Source organism: Ochotona princeps, chromosome 12, assembly GCF_030435755.1.
Source record: "Ochotona princeps isolate mOchPri1 chromosome 12, mOchPri1.hap1, whole genome shotgun sequence".
Taxonomy (NCBI): Eukaryota; Metazoa; Chordata; class Mammalia; order Lagomorpha; family Ochotonidae; genus Ochotona; species Ochotona princeps.
The window spans coordinates 2,232,414-2,245,119 of record NC_080843.1 but is presented as its reverse complement, the minus strand read 5'-3'; the positions used below and the strand labels follow the sequence as shown (position 1 = coordinate 2,245,119).

The window sequence follows — 12,706 nt, the reverse complement described above, 5'->3', positions numbered from 1 at the left end:
TCTTATTCTGCTTTAGAATCCTAGCCGCCTTATTTAATTGAAATGGTTGTGGAGAGCAGTGGTGTTTGATGTGAATTAGCATGGTTCCCACTTACTACCCCGATGTCTATTAAGCTGTATTTTTATGAGTTGTTCTTTTTAAAAACAGCAGAATAATTTAAAGCAAGAGAGTGCTGAAGTTGATAAGCTATCAGCCCCCAGTTTTGTCACTGGCATGTTTAATGTTTGCTGAGAAGGGGAAGTTTTACACAGATTTCCTGATACAAATCAGAGTCAAAACTAGATGTACTCGCTTTGGTCCAGTGTGGAAGGAAAGCCAGCAGCATCGCTGCCAAGGAAGCCCCAGGGACTTCAACACTGAGGTCCTGTCTTTGCTGCTTGCATTTCAGGTCTCGGAGCTCTACCTGAGCGACACAGGGAGGCCCAGCCCGTCGCTGCCGCCACACCTCTTCTCCTGCGCAGAGAGAGCCTTCCATCAGCTGTTCCAGGAGCAGCGGCCCCAGTGCTTCATCCTCAGGTGAGTCCCCGACCGCTGCCTGGCACAGGTGCACCCTGAAGCTGGGTGACGATTCTGGTCCTGATCTTCCTGCTTCCGGTCCAGCTCCCTGCTCTGGATCTGGGAAAGCAGCAGATAACAGACCAGGTCCTTGGACCCAGGTAAAGCCTGGTTCAGCCCTGACCATTGGCCCCTTTGGGGGAGTGAACCAGCCAGTGGAAGACCACTTTGTCTCTCCTGCTTGATTGAAAAAGGAAAAAAAATAAGAAGAAAGAGTGAAATGCGATGATATGTTATTAGGATACTGAAGAAATATTTAAGTATAAGAGCATTAGGAAACTATTTCTGCATTTTTTAACAAGCAAAGTCTAAACTAAAGGAAAATTTTCATCAATACAAATGGCTTTGCATTCCCATGTATTAGAAAGTGAGTACATTGAATTGAAATTTAAAAACAAAACAAAACCATGGTAAGGGTAGAACCTGGGTAGAAAGCCCAAGATTTAGCCATGCAAATGCAAGCTGTTGCGGTGGCCTTCACACAACTGACTGGGTAGGGTGTCCTTGCAAGCTGAGCCTGGTGGCTGGGAGCTTCCGTGTTCACAGGGTGGCCATCGGGAGCTTCCGTGCTCATACTGGGGCCATCTATCCGCTGCCTCCAGCATGAGGGGGTCTCTACCCTGAATCAAGAACTCTCTTCCTGTCGGCTTTTTTTTAAACTAGGCTCCCTGATCTTTGCTAAGAAGGGAGTTACTTTTTAAAAGCTGTGTGGAGGGTGTGTGAAATGCACTGTGGTGTTGTCATGGGAACACAGCACCTGCTGGCCCCAGTGCTTCCTGCACTGTCCTGCTCCCTCTGTTGGACAGGAGGATACTGTGGCATCACTGTTACACAATGGGGATACTGCTGAGCTTTAGCATCATTGCGTGTGCCAGGGGACTGTCCAAAGGGCTGGATAATTAGTTCAGGGTCTCCAGGAGTCGCCAATGGTGGCTCTTGCGAGTGAGCCAAGGTTTAGTCCTGAACCCACATGAAGATAACTGACTGGCCAGGCCAAAAAAGCTCCACAGCTGCCACCTGCTGCTCACCGAGCAGGGCCTCACTGCAACCCGTGCCCGCCATCGCTGGCCAGTGCTCACAGGTCCCAGGATTTGCTCACGTTCTTGTCGAATCCCGCTGACCATTCCAGTTACTGCCCCTGAGGTGCACGTAGCCAGTCTCTGGGGGAGATGAGGAGCCAGTGGAATGCTGTCCCATGGGAGCCTGCCCATTCCAGAGCACACAACTTCCAGTACTGTTTTCAGTAAATAAGCCTTTTGTCTTCATTTAACTCAATGAATTCTGCATGTGTTTTTCCCAATAGGGCTTGCTAATATCCTGTTCTTTGGGGGCATTTTTTATTGGAAAAGGAAATCAGACTTACAGAAAGAAGGAGAGACAGAAAGATCTTTTGTCTGCTGATTCACTCCCCCAAAAGCTACAATGACAGGAGCTGAGTCATTCCAAAGCCAGTAGTCTCTTCTGGGTCTTCCACGTGGGTGCAGGGTCCCAAGACTTCGGTCCATCCTCCACTGCTTTCCAGCCCACAAGCAGGAAACTGGGTGGGAAGTGGAGCAGCTGGGAAATAAACCCACACCCAAATGGGATGCCTGCACTTGCGAGGTGAAGATTTAGCTGTTGAACTATCATGCCAGGCCCCCCTTTGGAGCGTTCTTTGCAGGCTGCTGGGTAATGCTGCATGTTATCTGCTTCTTTGGAAAAAAATGTCTGTCTGTCCAGAGTTTGAGGAGTCACTCTTCATACTGGGAAGGAATTCAGGAACAATGTTGAAACACCAAGACTGGATCTTTTGACACTCAACTCTCTCTCAGAATTGACTGCCTCTAGAGCCTTGCAAACTCTGTGATTGCTTTCACTCACTGGTTTTCCCCATTGGTGCCAAACGTGGACACATGTTTATAAAGCATTGGCAGTATCTGCTGCCTCCCATGATTAACATCCATCCACAAAGGCTGATGTGAGAGTTGGTGATCAGAATTCAAGCATCCATGTAAAGGATGCCCCAGAACTTAGGACCAAATGAGAAGTCTAATTTTAGTTCCAAATTTCAGTTTCATTTTGTTGATAATTTTATGCCCCAAGGTTTAAAAATTTGAGATCAGCACAAATGAGAGAAAATCATGAACATCTTGAGACTTAATGAAATGTCACTTTTTTTTCCAAGCAGTGTTTAATCGGTGTCCCTGGGACCAGAGTTTCAAAGTAGAAACTATTGGGTAAAGACAAGCTCTGCATCTGAAGGCAGCAGTAGCTTTATGGTTGTCTAGCAAACTACTGTGGGACAGTAAATATTGCAGCTGACTCAATATTAATCTTGTATCACACAGTGTCAGAAATATAAGCTAACACTGATAGAAATTAGGTAAATTATGTCTAAGAAGTAGCAACAGTGTTGTCCTAAATAACCACTCCAGTCTGTCATTGTTCTAAGATTAAGGAAGAGTAGAAAATGTGGGATACCAAGGGCCGAGGGCCATCTGAATGGGGGCGAAGGAAGGTCTGTGTCAGGCCCTGTCACGTCAGCTCTTCTGCTCTGAGGACCTACCAGCTTCGTTCCGCTATGTCTGCACTCGGAAGTGGAGCAGTGAGCAGGATTTAAAGCCTTTGCCAAGAGCGAGGTGTGGCCTCCTCACCAGCCAGCTCACAAAGCGCATGACCCTGCAGCCCCTAAGTATTTGGAGTGAGTGCATTAAAGTTATACCAAATCCTGATGAAAGTTGGCATCGTGTCATTCCCACTTTGTGTGTGTTTCTGAGAATTGGCTCTGCCCCCTTTAAAACTCCTGTTTCTTTTGTGTTTTCTCTTAGTGGGGAAAGAGGGTCTGGGAAGTCGGAAGCCAGCAAACAGATCGTGAGACACCTGACCTGTCGGTCCAGCTCTAGCCGGGCTCTGTTCGATTCCAGGTTTAAACACGTAAGTTTCTTGTCTGGGCCAGAGAGTATGAAAGTAGCTGACATCAAGCAAAGGGAAGTCATTTACAAGCAGGCAGGGTGAGGGGAGGACGTCACAGTAACTTCCAAGTGGTCCAACTTGAAGGAGAGAGAAGAGAGCGAGCCCTACTGTGGGTGGAGAGTGCTCAAGTGCTCGTCAGGTTTCATTCCTGTCTTGACAGGCGTCTTGAACACGCCCTCTTCTCAGCTGTGCTCTGGGTAGCTGCCTCTGATGCACCTAGTGCTGTGAGATATTGTTCTTTTACAAGGTACCTTTTCTGAATGTTGGTACACTTGGTTGTGCTGTCCTGAAAAGCAACTGTTGCGTGAATACCAGTAATAAAAGTCACTGTGTCTAACAGAAGTGACAATAGCAATCCTAAATGTGTTGCTAGGTAATCAGCCTTCGGTCCTCCCAAAGCGATTTTAAACTATATTTAAAAAAACGTGGGTGCGTTGTAGTCTGTGTCATGTGGAGGCTGCACATCTTCTGCCCTGGCTGTTGAAAACACACCGAGGACTCAGGAGCACCCAGCGGTCAGTCAGCAGTGAGGCTCAGCCATGCCCGGGATGGCCGCTGCAGCTGTCTGCAGGACCCAGGCCCCTGCCTTTACATACTCTGGCAGGTGGTGTTGTTAGTGCTTTTTATAGACCTCGGTCTGAAGAAGACATTCAAGGAAAGCTCACAAAGCCCTGATGTGTGTCTGGGTGACAGGGTACAGGAGAACGGTAGGAAGCAGTCAGCAACTGAAACGCCTGGGCGGTCTGGAGGGGCCTTCCCTGGTAGATTGGAGGTCCCACACTTTGTTACTTCCTCTGGCAGTCACTGCAGGGGATGGAGGCCCATCATGTTTGACCGTCTCCTGTGCATGTCCACATGGCGGCCTTTAAAGTCTTTAAAGACTTCAGCAAGCCTAGGAAGGACGGAGGTGTTTCAGGCTTCCTCAGTTAGGTAACTCTAACGTTAGCAAATAGATGTAACAGAGGTAACTTGTGGTTTGCGGTCAGGGCTGTGCATTCCAGTGTGCGTGGATGTGTTTGTGTGTTTCCATGTGTATAAGCGTTTGTGTGAATGTGTGTCATTGCATATCAGTGTGTTCATGTTTGCACACATGTGGACGTGTGTGTGTTTGCATATATGTAAGCCTGTGTCTGACTTACAGAACCAGCATTGATGTTTTCTCATGTCAATCCCTTCCCTGTCTTCATGAAATACCCGCCCTCTTCCTCCTTTTACTTACCGTCCTTTTAGCTAAGACACATTTATTCAAAAAAAGTAACTTCTCCCCTCAAGAGATCTTTAAACGTATGCATGTATATATACCATCAAAAATCATGTTCATTTCTTCATGTACAATAAATAAATACAGATCTTGCTGAAAATGCACCAGCATACTCCACGTAACATTTAAGGACAAGAGGTGTGTTTGTGCTCCACCATCTCCTTGGCAAGCGTGACCAGGCTGGGCTCCGGCCAGGCTGCCTCACCACGTGCCGGCTGTCAGCCCTCGGGGGAGCCTGCAGCTCTGAGATCGCCGAGGCAGGGGTGCACGCCGGCCTGCAGCGACACTAACGACGAGGCACACTCTTGAGGGTCTGGGAAAACAGGAACCGCAACCGGACCCCTTACTGCCAGAAGCGGCTGCGTTTATACCCTTCTCTCCGCTGCTTTTCTGCTTTTCTCCCCGTAGGTCTTAGCTTTTCTCCCCGTAGGTCTTAGCTTTTCTCCCCGTAGGTCTTAGCTTTTCTCCCCGCACGTCTTAGCTTTTCTCTCCGTAGGTCTTAGCTTTTCTCTCCGTAGCTCTTACTACTTTCGTACCCCTCTCTGCTGTCCCGTTCTTCACCCCGCTGCTTCTTAGCTTTTAGCGACTGCTTTTATACCGCTCTCCACCAGTCATTTCTGCCCGTGGATCCACGTGGCACTACCTGATAGGCCAGTAGCAATGACTTACTCGCAGAGAGGGCATCAGCCTGTCCCTGTGACTTCCTGTTCTGCTGGTGAGACCAACCCCGCCTCCTGGCCCTGGGCCAACCGCCATCCTGTGACGGCCTTTTATGTTCATGGGGGCGGCTCCAGCGCCCCTCCTCACAGGTGCAGCCTCGAGAGGCGCACATGTTCCCCCCATCTCATTGCACCAAGTTTCTGTCTCCAGACATCCGATGGCGCCAGAACAAAGTGGCCGCTCCTCTCCCAGTGCATTCCCAACAAGAGCGTCAGTTGACAACTCCAGATTGGAAGGTCTGGAAATGTATCGAGTGCCGTGCTGTGTCTTTGTTTCTGGCTCGCCTGGCCCAGCCCAGCAGGACAGAGCGCTCTACCAATTATGGTGGTGTTTCCTCGGGAGAGACCTAGAGATTGGCAGCATCTGAGCCCTCAGGTTGATGTGAGAGAAACTCGGGTCTAATCCTACATTGGCATTTCTCATATTTCTTTCCTTTAGTTCTCTGTATAACTCTACAATTTAAGCCTGTTTTAAAGAATTCCTAAGGTTATGCCTGATTCTACAGATTTGTTCCTTTATGACTAATGTATACCAAACAGTTTGAGCACTTCTCTGTGACCATTGCTGGCTTGACTTTTGTTTGGAAGGCTATCCTGCATTGGGGGTTGGCACAATTCTGCATCATAGCTCAATAATTTCTTTTTCTAATTTTTTTTATTTTGATGATCTTTACATAGTTGATTAGGACTCAGAGGGTCAAGGGCTACAGGAAAGTGGGTAAGAGCATTGTTTCCACACTCTCTTTTTTCTTTCCTGTGTCTGGGTGAAGGGGAGAGACAAAGGGAGAAGCCACACCCAGCCTCCCAACCATCCTGGCGTCCCTGACGTGGGGCCTGCTCCGAGGGCACTGCTCAAGTGAACTTGACAGATCAGCTGTTCTGAATTGCTGCCAATCTCGCCATTCCAAGCAGGATGAAATCTCAGAATCCACTGGCTGACATAGTCCACCTTAGCGTATCTGCTTGCCCAGATTTTCACTGCCAACATGTGGCTGGGGTAGTTGATCAATTTGTTCTGTCCTCTGTTGTGGTACCAGGTGTCTTCTGCAGGCTCCAATGTACTACCATATTCTCCGTGTGCACCTGATACGCTGTCCATTGCTCTGAGTCACTGGGCCGGCTCAGCTGTGACACATGGACTCCATGGTCAGACCACAGAACCTGCCATTCTCCTCATGATTGGGGTTCTGAGTCCAGATCACAGCTCAATAATTTCATGTCTGAAGATGCTTAGTAAAGAACAGCATAACTTTTCTGGATTCAAATATATGAACATATTATTGCCTAATGGATAGATGGCGCATAAAATAAGGTAAAAGCTAGACTGTGGTTAACCTGTAGAAATACTACAGCCTGTTGACTAAACTGCAGTGACAAGGAATGCTAGCTCTCACTCTAAGATACAAACTAAAATGATCGTTCATTAAAGTGATTGAGAGGGAACAAGCTACATAATCTCTAATATACATCTCTGATTATGTAAATCGGGTTTGCCTTTTAGTTAAGGTGAATGAGTTCTAATTTGCATTCCTTTGAATAAAATGGATATAAAATTTCCAAATCAATTAGTGTCTAGGAGCCAAAACTGTATCAGTGCAAACTTCTATTAAAAGTACTTGTAATTCATTTGTCTCATTCTTCCTTATGACAGGTGGAAGATGGTGTAAATCATGCTCTCCAACCTCATAGGAAACATTCCCCGTATTTGTATCTTAAGCCCCATGTCAATTATGGTTTGTTTATTTCTCTTTAAATGATCGTCTAGATGGCTGTAATTCAGTTTCCAGGGTGTTCATGAAAATTGCTCAGCCGCAGCTTTACAGATCATCCAAGCATATGTACCAGAATTAACTGCACCAGCGCAGAGACCTGTGGGTCCTGAGCATTCTCGTAGCGTTGCTGAGGATCAGGGAACAAAGCTCAGTGGGGAGAAAGGTCAGGTTTTTCTGCGTGGAAAAAAAAACGACTTTGATCACAGAAATGAGGAGAGGAGCATGTTTGATTGGCTGAAGTTCAGTGCAGAGAAAGGGATGCTCGCTGGGTGGCGCTGTGAGGAGGGCAGGGTGAGCTGGCCTGGGCGGGCAGCAGCCCTGCTTCCTGCACGGCATCCTCACCAGGCAGACTGCAGAGCGCTGGCCTTCCAAAGGGAAAGGCAGGCCACTCTGTCTAAAGCCTGGCCCTGATTGAGGATGAGTCATTGGAGGTGTAGGCCTCGTCTTGGGGATTGGGCATTGCAGACACCTGCCCTGTGGGGCTGAAGGCTGCAGGCCTGGCGGCATGCAGGAGCTGTGGGGTTGGCGAGGATGATGGCCGACCAGTCAGGGAGTCTCATGCCAGCACAGCACGCAGCGCTGTCCACGAGGGAGGAGAAAGGAAGGTGAAAGAGAAAGGTCTTTGGTGGTGTTAAGCAGACAACAAGCTCATTTGGCCAAGGAGTGTGCAGCTGGAACACTTTCAGGTGTCAGCTTCCGCTTCAGTTGTCCCATCTGGAATGTTTGCGTGGGTTGGCAGTTTGACTCTGCCATGTGCTGCAGTGTGCTTGGTCCGGGGAGGGAGGGACGGGCAGGATCCTGGCTCCCAACAGAGTGCTGCTGGGGCCGCTGCTCAGAGCAGCCAGCGTCAGGCCAGCGAGGGTTTGGATCCTGGGCCCTGGATTTGTGTTTCACATGTTGGAAGCAGGGGTTTTCCATGGCGTTGTGTTTATTGGAACAGTAAGGTCATATTCTCGAAAGCTGCCTGGGATTTCTCGCCAATTCTGGACCAAATAAATTTCAAGTACATTTCAGTGGTACAAACATCGAGTCCCGTGCGCAGCACTTAAACCAGCGCTTGTTGAGTAAGAGATACCAAGAATAGCCCGACAAGCTCCCTGTGATGGGGAGAAGGTTTGTTACTGAGAGGGCCGACCACATTTACTTTAGAAAGCATGATAGGGGCCTGCGTTGTGGCAAAGCAGGTGCAGTTGTCACCTGCAGTGCTGGTATCCCATGGGGGCAGGTTTGTGTCCTGCTGTTCCACTTCTGGTCCAGCTCCCAGTAGCAGGTGGCTCAGGGGTCTGGACCTCAGTCACTCACGTAGTTGTGGGCCATCCTGGGCGGTTAACCAGCAGATGGAGGGCCAAGAGCTTGCTTGCTTTCTCCGTCTCCCTTTCTGTAACTCCAACTTTCAGAACAACGAAAATACTTTTTCTTTAAAAGGAAGTGTAATAGATTGGGTATTCCTGTTAAGAGTGTAGGACTTTTATCAAGAAAAATATAAAATTATACCAAACATGTGTGTTAACTAGAAAGAAAATCATACCATTAAGATTTGAATCAGAAAATATTAAGGATGCACAGTTCGAAATGCTTTCACCTATATTGCAGTATAAACTGTAATGCAGTGCAGCGTTCTCACTATTTGTTTCAAAGCCAGCGTAAGCACTGGAGTAGCATTTGTCCACGTGCCTCTGATGTATTCATTCAGTGCCACCTGTTGGTCAAGTGGTGAATTCAAGGTGAAAACCTCTGGCTGGTTCCAAGGTGACCTGACGTTTCAATCTTGCATTGTGAAACCGTGGTCAGTGGAGAATGCCGAGTGCTTACGTTGTGTTGAGTGGTTTTAGCTGTGTGTTAGCTCGTGTGTTTTCCACCCGGGCTATTCAAGCAGCAAGACTGTGTGGTGTGACTGCAGCCCGACTGCCTGGGGCCAAATCCAAGCTCCATCACTTACAAGCTGAGCTGAACCCTAGGAGTTATTTAATCTGTGTATGGGTTTTTCCTAAAAAATAACCCTCTCTCCAAAAATAAGAAGCATTAGATTAGAAGATTAGATTAGAGATTAGATTAGAAGACACACAGACGCCTGAATGTTCACTATTAGCCCTAGGATCTTGTCTCACAAGTAGGAAACGTAATATACTCCTTGCCTGTTCCTCTCAATTCGCTTGGGATTCTGTCATGTTGGATTCTGAGTGTTCCCTGGCTGCAGACATGCGTGCCATGCACGGCCACTGAAGGACTAACTTCTTGTGCTGGGATCCAGGAAGGTGCTGGGGGGAGGTTCTAGGGTGTGCTGCATGGCCCCTGCTGTGTCACCCACTGAGCAGGGCCTGATTCTTCTGCAAGGACGTGCGTGCAGCCATCAGCGCATGCTTCCTGTTGACAGGTGCTGATGGAACTGTGATGTTTTGCCTAGAATAACAAAAACAGCACTCCACTGTCAGAACCCACACCTAGGAGCTGGAGCAAGCTCTAAAATAACTGCACCCTAAGCATTGTGGGGACTTCTCAAACCATCGTGTAATGAGATGTGCTTAAAATAGGTTCAATTCCACTATGAATTCAGCTATATGTTTAGCATTTTATTATTAAAAATGAACAAAACTGAGTTTAATAGAAGCTAGTTCTGATTACTCAGAATATTCTGTTGTCGCTGCTGACTTTCTCCGATTTGAGGTGATTGGGAGCAGGCGTTGCACCTTGCCATGAGGTGATTGGGAGCAGGCGCTGCAGCTTGCCATGAGGTGACTGGGAGCAGGCGCTGCAGCTTGCCATGAGGTGATTGGGAGCAGGCGTTGCAGCTTGCCATGAGGTGATTGGGAGCAGGCGTTGCAGCTTGCCATGAGGTGATTGGGAGCAGGCGTTGCACCTTGCCATGAGGTGACTGGGAGCAGGCGCTGCACCTTGCTATGAGGTGACTGGGAGCAGGCGTTGCAGCTTGCCATGAGGTGATTGGGAGCAGGCGTTGCAGGTTGCTATGAGGTGATTGGGAGCAGGTGTTGCACCTGGCTATGAGGTGATTGGGAGCAGGCTTTGCACCTTGCTCTCCAGGTGCCGGTGTGAACACATGCCTCCTACTTCAAGGGCTTGAGCCCAAGCTCTGGTTCTGCTCCTGCAAGTGACAGCTCGAGGACACGGCCCCTGACACACCCATGGAGACCAGACTGCAGCCTGCTGCAGACCTGGCTGGCCTGGACATTGGGGTCAGGAACCAGTAGATGGGACGTCTTTCATCTTTATATCCGTCTGTTTCTGTCTCAAGTAAAAGGTCACAATGTTTTATCTACGGCTATTGTATAAAGGCCTGACTCATAAAATAATTGATTTATCTCTAAAACTTCAGACTTCAAAAAGAATTAACCCACTTCACTGCTCCCAATTCTCAATGCTTCTTATTCTTGGTTATCATCCAAGTGTTGTTTTATAATCTTCAGTGTAGGCTGGTTATGGAAGATGTACTCAGTGTAGCAGATGTCAGGAAATTAAAACGGTAAGATCAAAACATCTTTTAAAAAGTGAGAACGAAGTTTTCCAAGTTCTGTCACCAGAAACCTCCTAGTGTTATCAATAAGGCATCGTTGTGCTCCCTCTTGTGGCTGCTCTCAGAAACTGCACCCCCACCTCAGATCCTTCCACGTTGTTGCAGGTCTTGGTCACATCACCCTCGCAGGCACTCCTTGGTGGTCAGAGCTGGAAGAAATTCCAGACCCCAGGGGTGACGTGAGGAGCTTTCCTGGTGATTTGCTCTGCATGGTACTTCCCAGCTGTGAAACCGCGGGATGGCAGAGAAGCCCAGAGCTGAAAGGTGGGTAGAGAAGCCCCTGGCATTCCAGGGTGCAGTGGGAGGAGGCTGAGCAAGGGCTCTGCCCATAGGGTGGATGAGAACCAAGTGGGATTCAGAAAGACCTGGCGTGCTGGCTTTGAGCAGGTTTCCTGTTCTGAGAGGAGCTGTGGCTATTGCTTCTTCTGATGCTTCCAAACCAACAAAAACTCTTCTTCGTCTTTTTAAGTTGAAAATCTCAGTCTTGGTTGTGTCTGTGTGTGTGCACTGTGTGTGTTCAGCTTGTCTCTGTGTGTGCACTGTGTGTGTGTTCAGCTTGTCTCTGTGTGTGCACTGTGTTCATGCTTGCCTGAGTGTGTGCACTGTGTTCATGCTTGCCTGAGTGTGTGCACACTGTGTGTGTTCATACTTGTCTCTGTGTGCACACTGTGTGCATTCATGCTTGCTGTGTGTGAGTACATAGGTGAATGGTTTTGCTCCACCTACACGCATTGAGACAGCCATGTCATGAAGCTAGTTTAGATGGAAAAAGCCGTGTTGACAGAAACAGGGTGCTGCAAGTTTGCGTTTCAGCCAAGAGCAACCTTGCAATTCAATCAAAAACATTTCTGAAGCAGGGTATTCCTGCAGTGGCGTCTCCACTGACTCCTCCTTCCCAGTGTGGGTCAAGAACAGGTAGATCGGTGACTGTTCCTTTGCAGGTCATGTGCGTCTTGGAAGCCTTCGGGCATGCCAAGACGGCGCTGAATGACTCGTCCAGTTGCTTCATCAAGTACCTGGAGCTGCAGTTCTGCGGGAGGAGGAAACATGTCACTGGAGGTAAGTGTCCCGTTGGCACGTGGAGCCTCTGCGTGCTGGGGGGCGGGGGCTGCTGGGTGACACCAGATCCTTGCTTCCACACAGCCGAGGGCAGAGGCAAAACTCTGTTAAGCAGGCAGCTTAAGTCCTGCTTCACTGAGCTGCGTTTATAGACCCAGCCCGTTGGATAAACAGTGTAATGTGAAGCCACATCCAGACTGGACAGGCTGGGTGGGATCGCCTTTGTGGAGCACAGAAAGTCTCAAGGTGCACGTGACTCCTGAGCCCAGCAGACAAGTTCTTCACGGGACACACACTGGGATCTTTCCAAACAGAACCAATGTGTATTCTGAATGGTACAACTGAAATAAATTCAGGCATCTTGAGGAGACCCTAGTAAACCCTCTGGGAGTCTGTGTCCTACTTAACTTAGATACTTACTGTGTGCTTAACCAACCAGCCTCACTTAAATTTCCACTAACGGAGAATTCCCCCTGGATATCACGTCTTTCTAATTAGAGCACATTGTCCTGGCATGTTAATAACATGAGCACAATTGCAGGTGGACTGTCTGGCTTACTTGGCAGAATCAATTGTTTTAAAGAATGTTGCCTTCCCTACCAGTACACAGGTATTTATTGGCTCATTATAAATGATTTTCAAAAGGTGTCCATTTTGTTTGGCTTTTTCAAGCCACTCTAGCTTTCCTTGAGGAAAGGAATGTTAGGAGAGGTGACAAGCTAGGAGCGAGCTGTGCTTTGCAGTGTGTCAACGAAACTCAGCAGTGTGTCTCAGGGAAGAGAAAGTTCGTTTAGGAGGACGAAGCTAGAAATTTAGTTCTCTGGGTTTATTCTTATGATTATTTTTTGTTTTTTTTTT

At 48.2% G+C, this 12,706-nt stretch overlaps 1 protein-coding gene across 2 annotated transcripts in view; it reads left to right on the top strand.

The window, feature by feature from the left end:
* The window catches only part of MYO16 (myosin XVI), a 375,466-nt gene that overhangs the window by 134,120 nt on the left and 228,640 nt on the right, over positions 1 to 12,706 (top strand). For both annotated transcript variants that reach the window (XM_058670587.1, XM_058670588.1), the window contains 3 exons: positions 390 to 517; positions 3,364 to 3,469; positions 11,731 to 11,848. In XM_058670587.1, the coding sequence (XP_058526570.1) occupies positions 390 to 517; positions 3,364 to 3,469; positions 11,731 to 11,848 (352 nt within the window). The remainder of the gene's footprint in view (positions 1 to 389; positions 518 to 3,363; positions 3,470 to 11,730; positions 11,849 to 12,706) is intronic.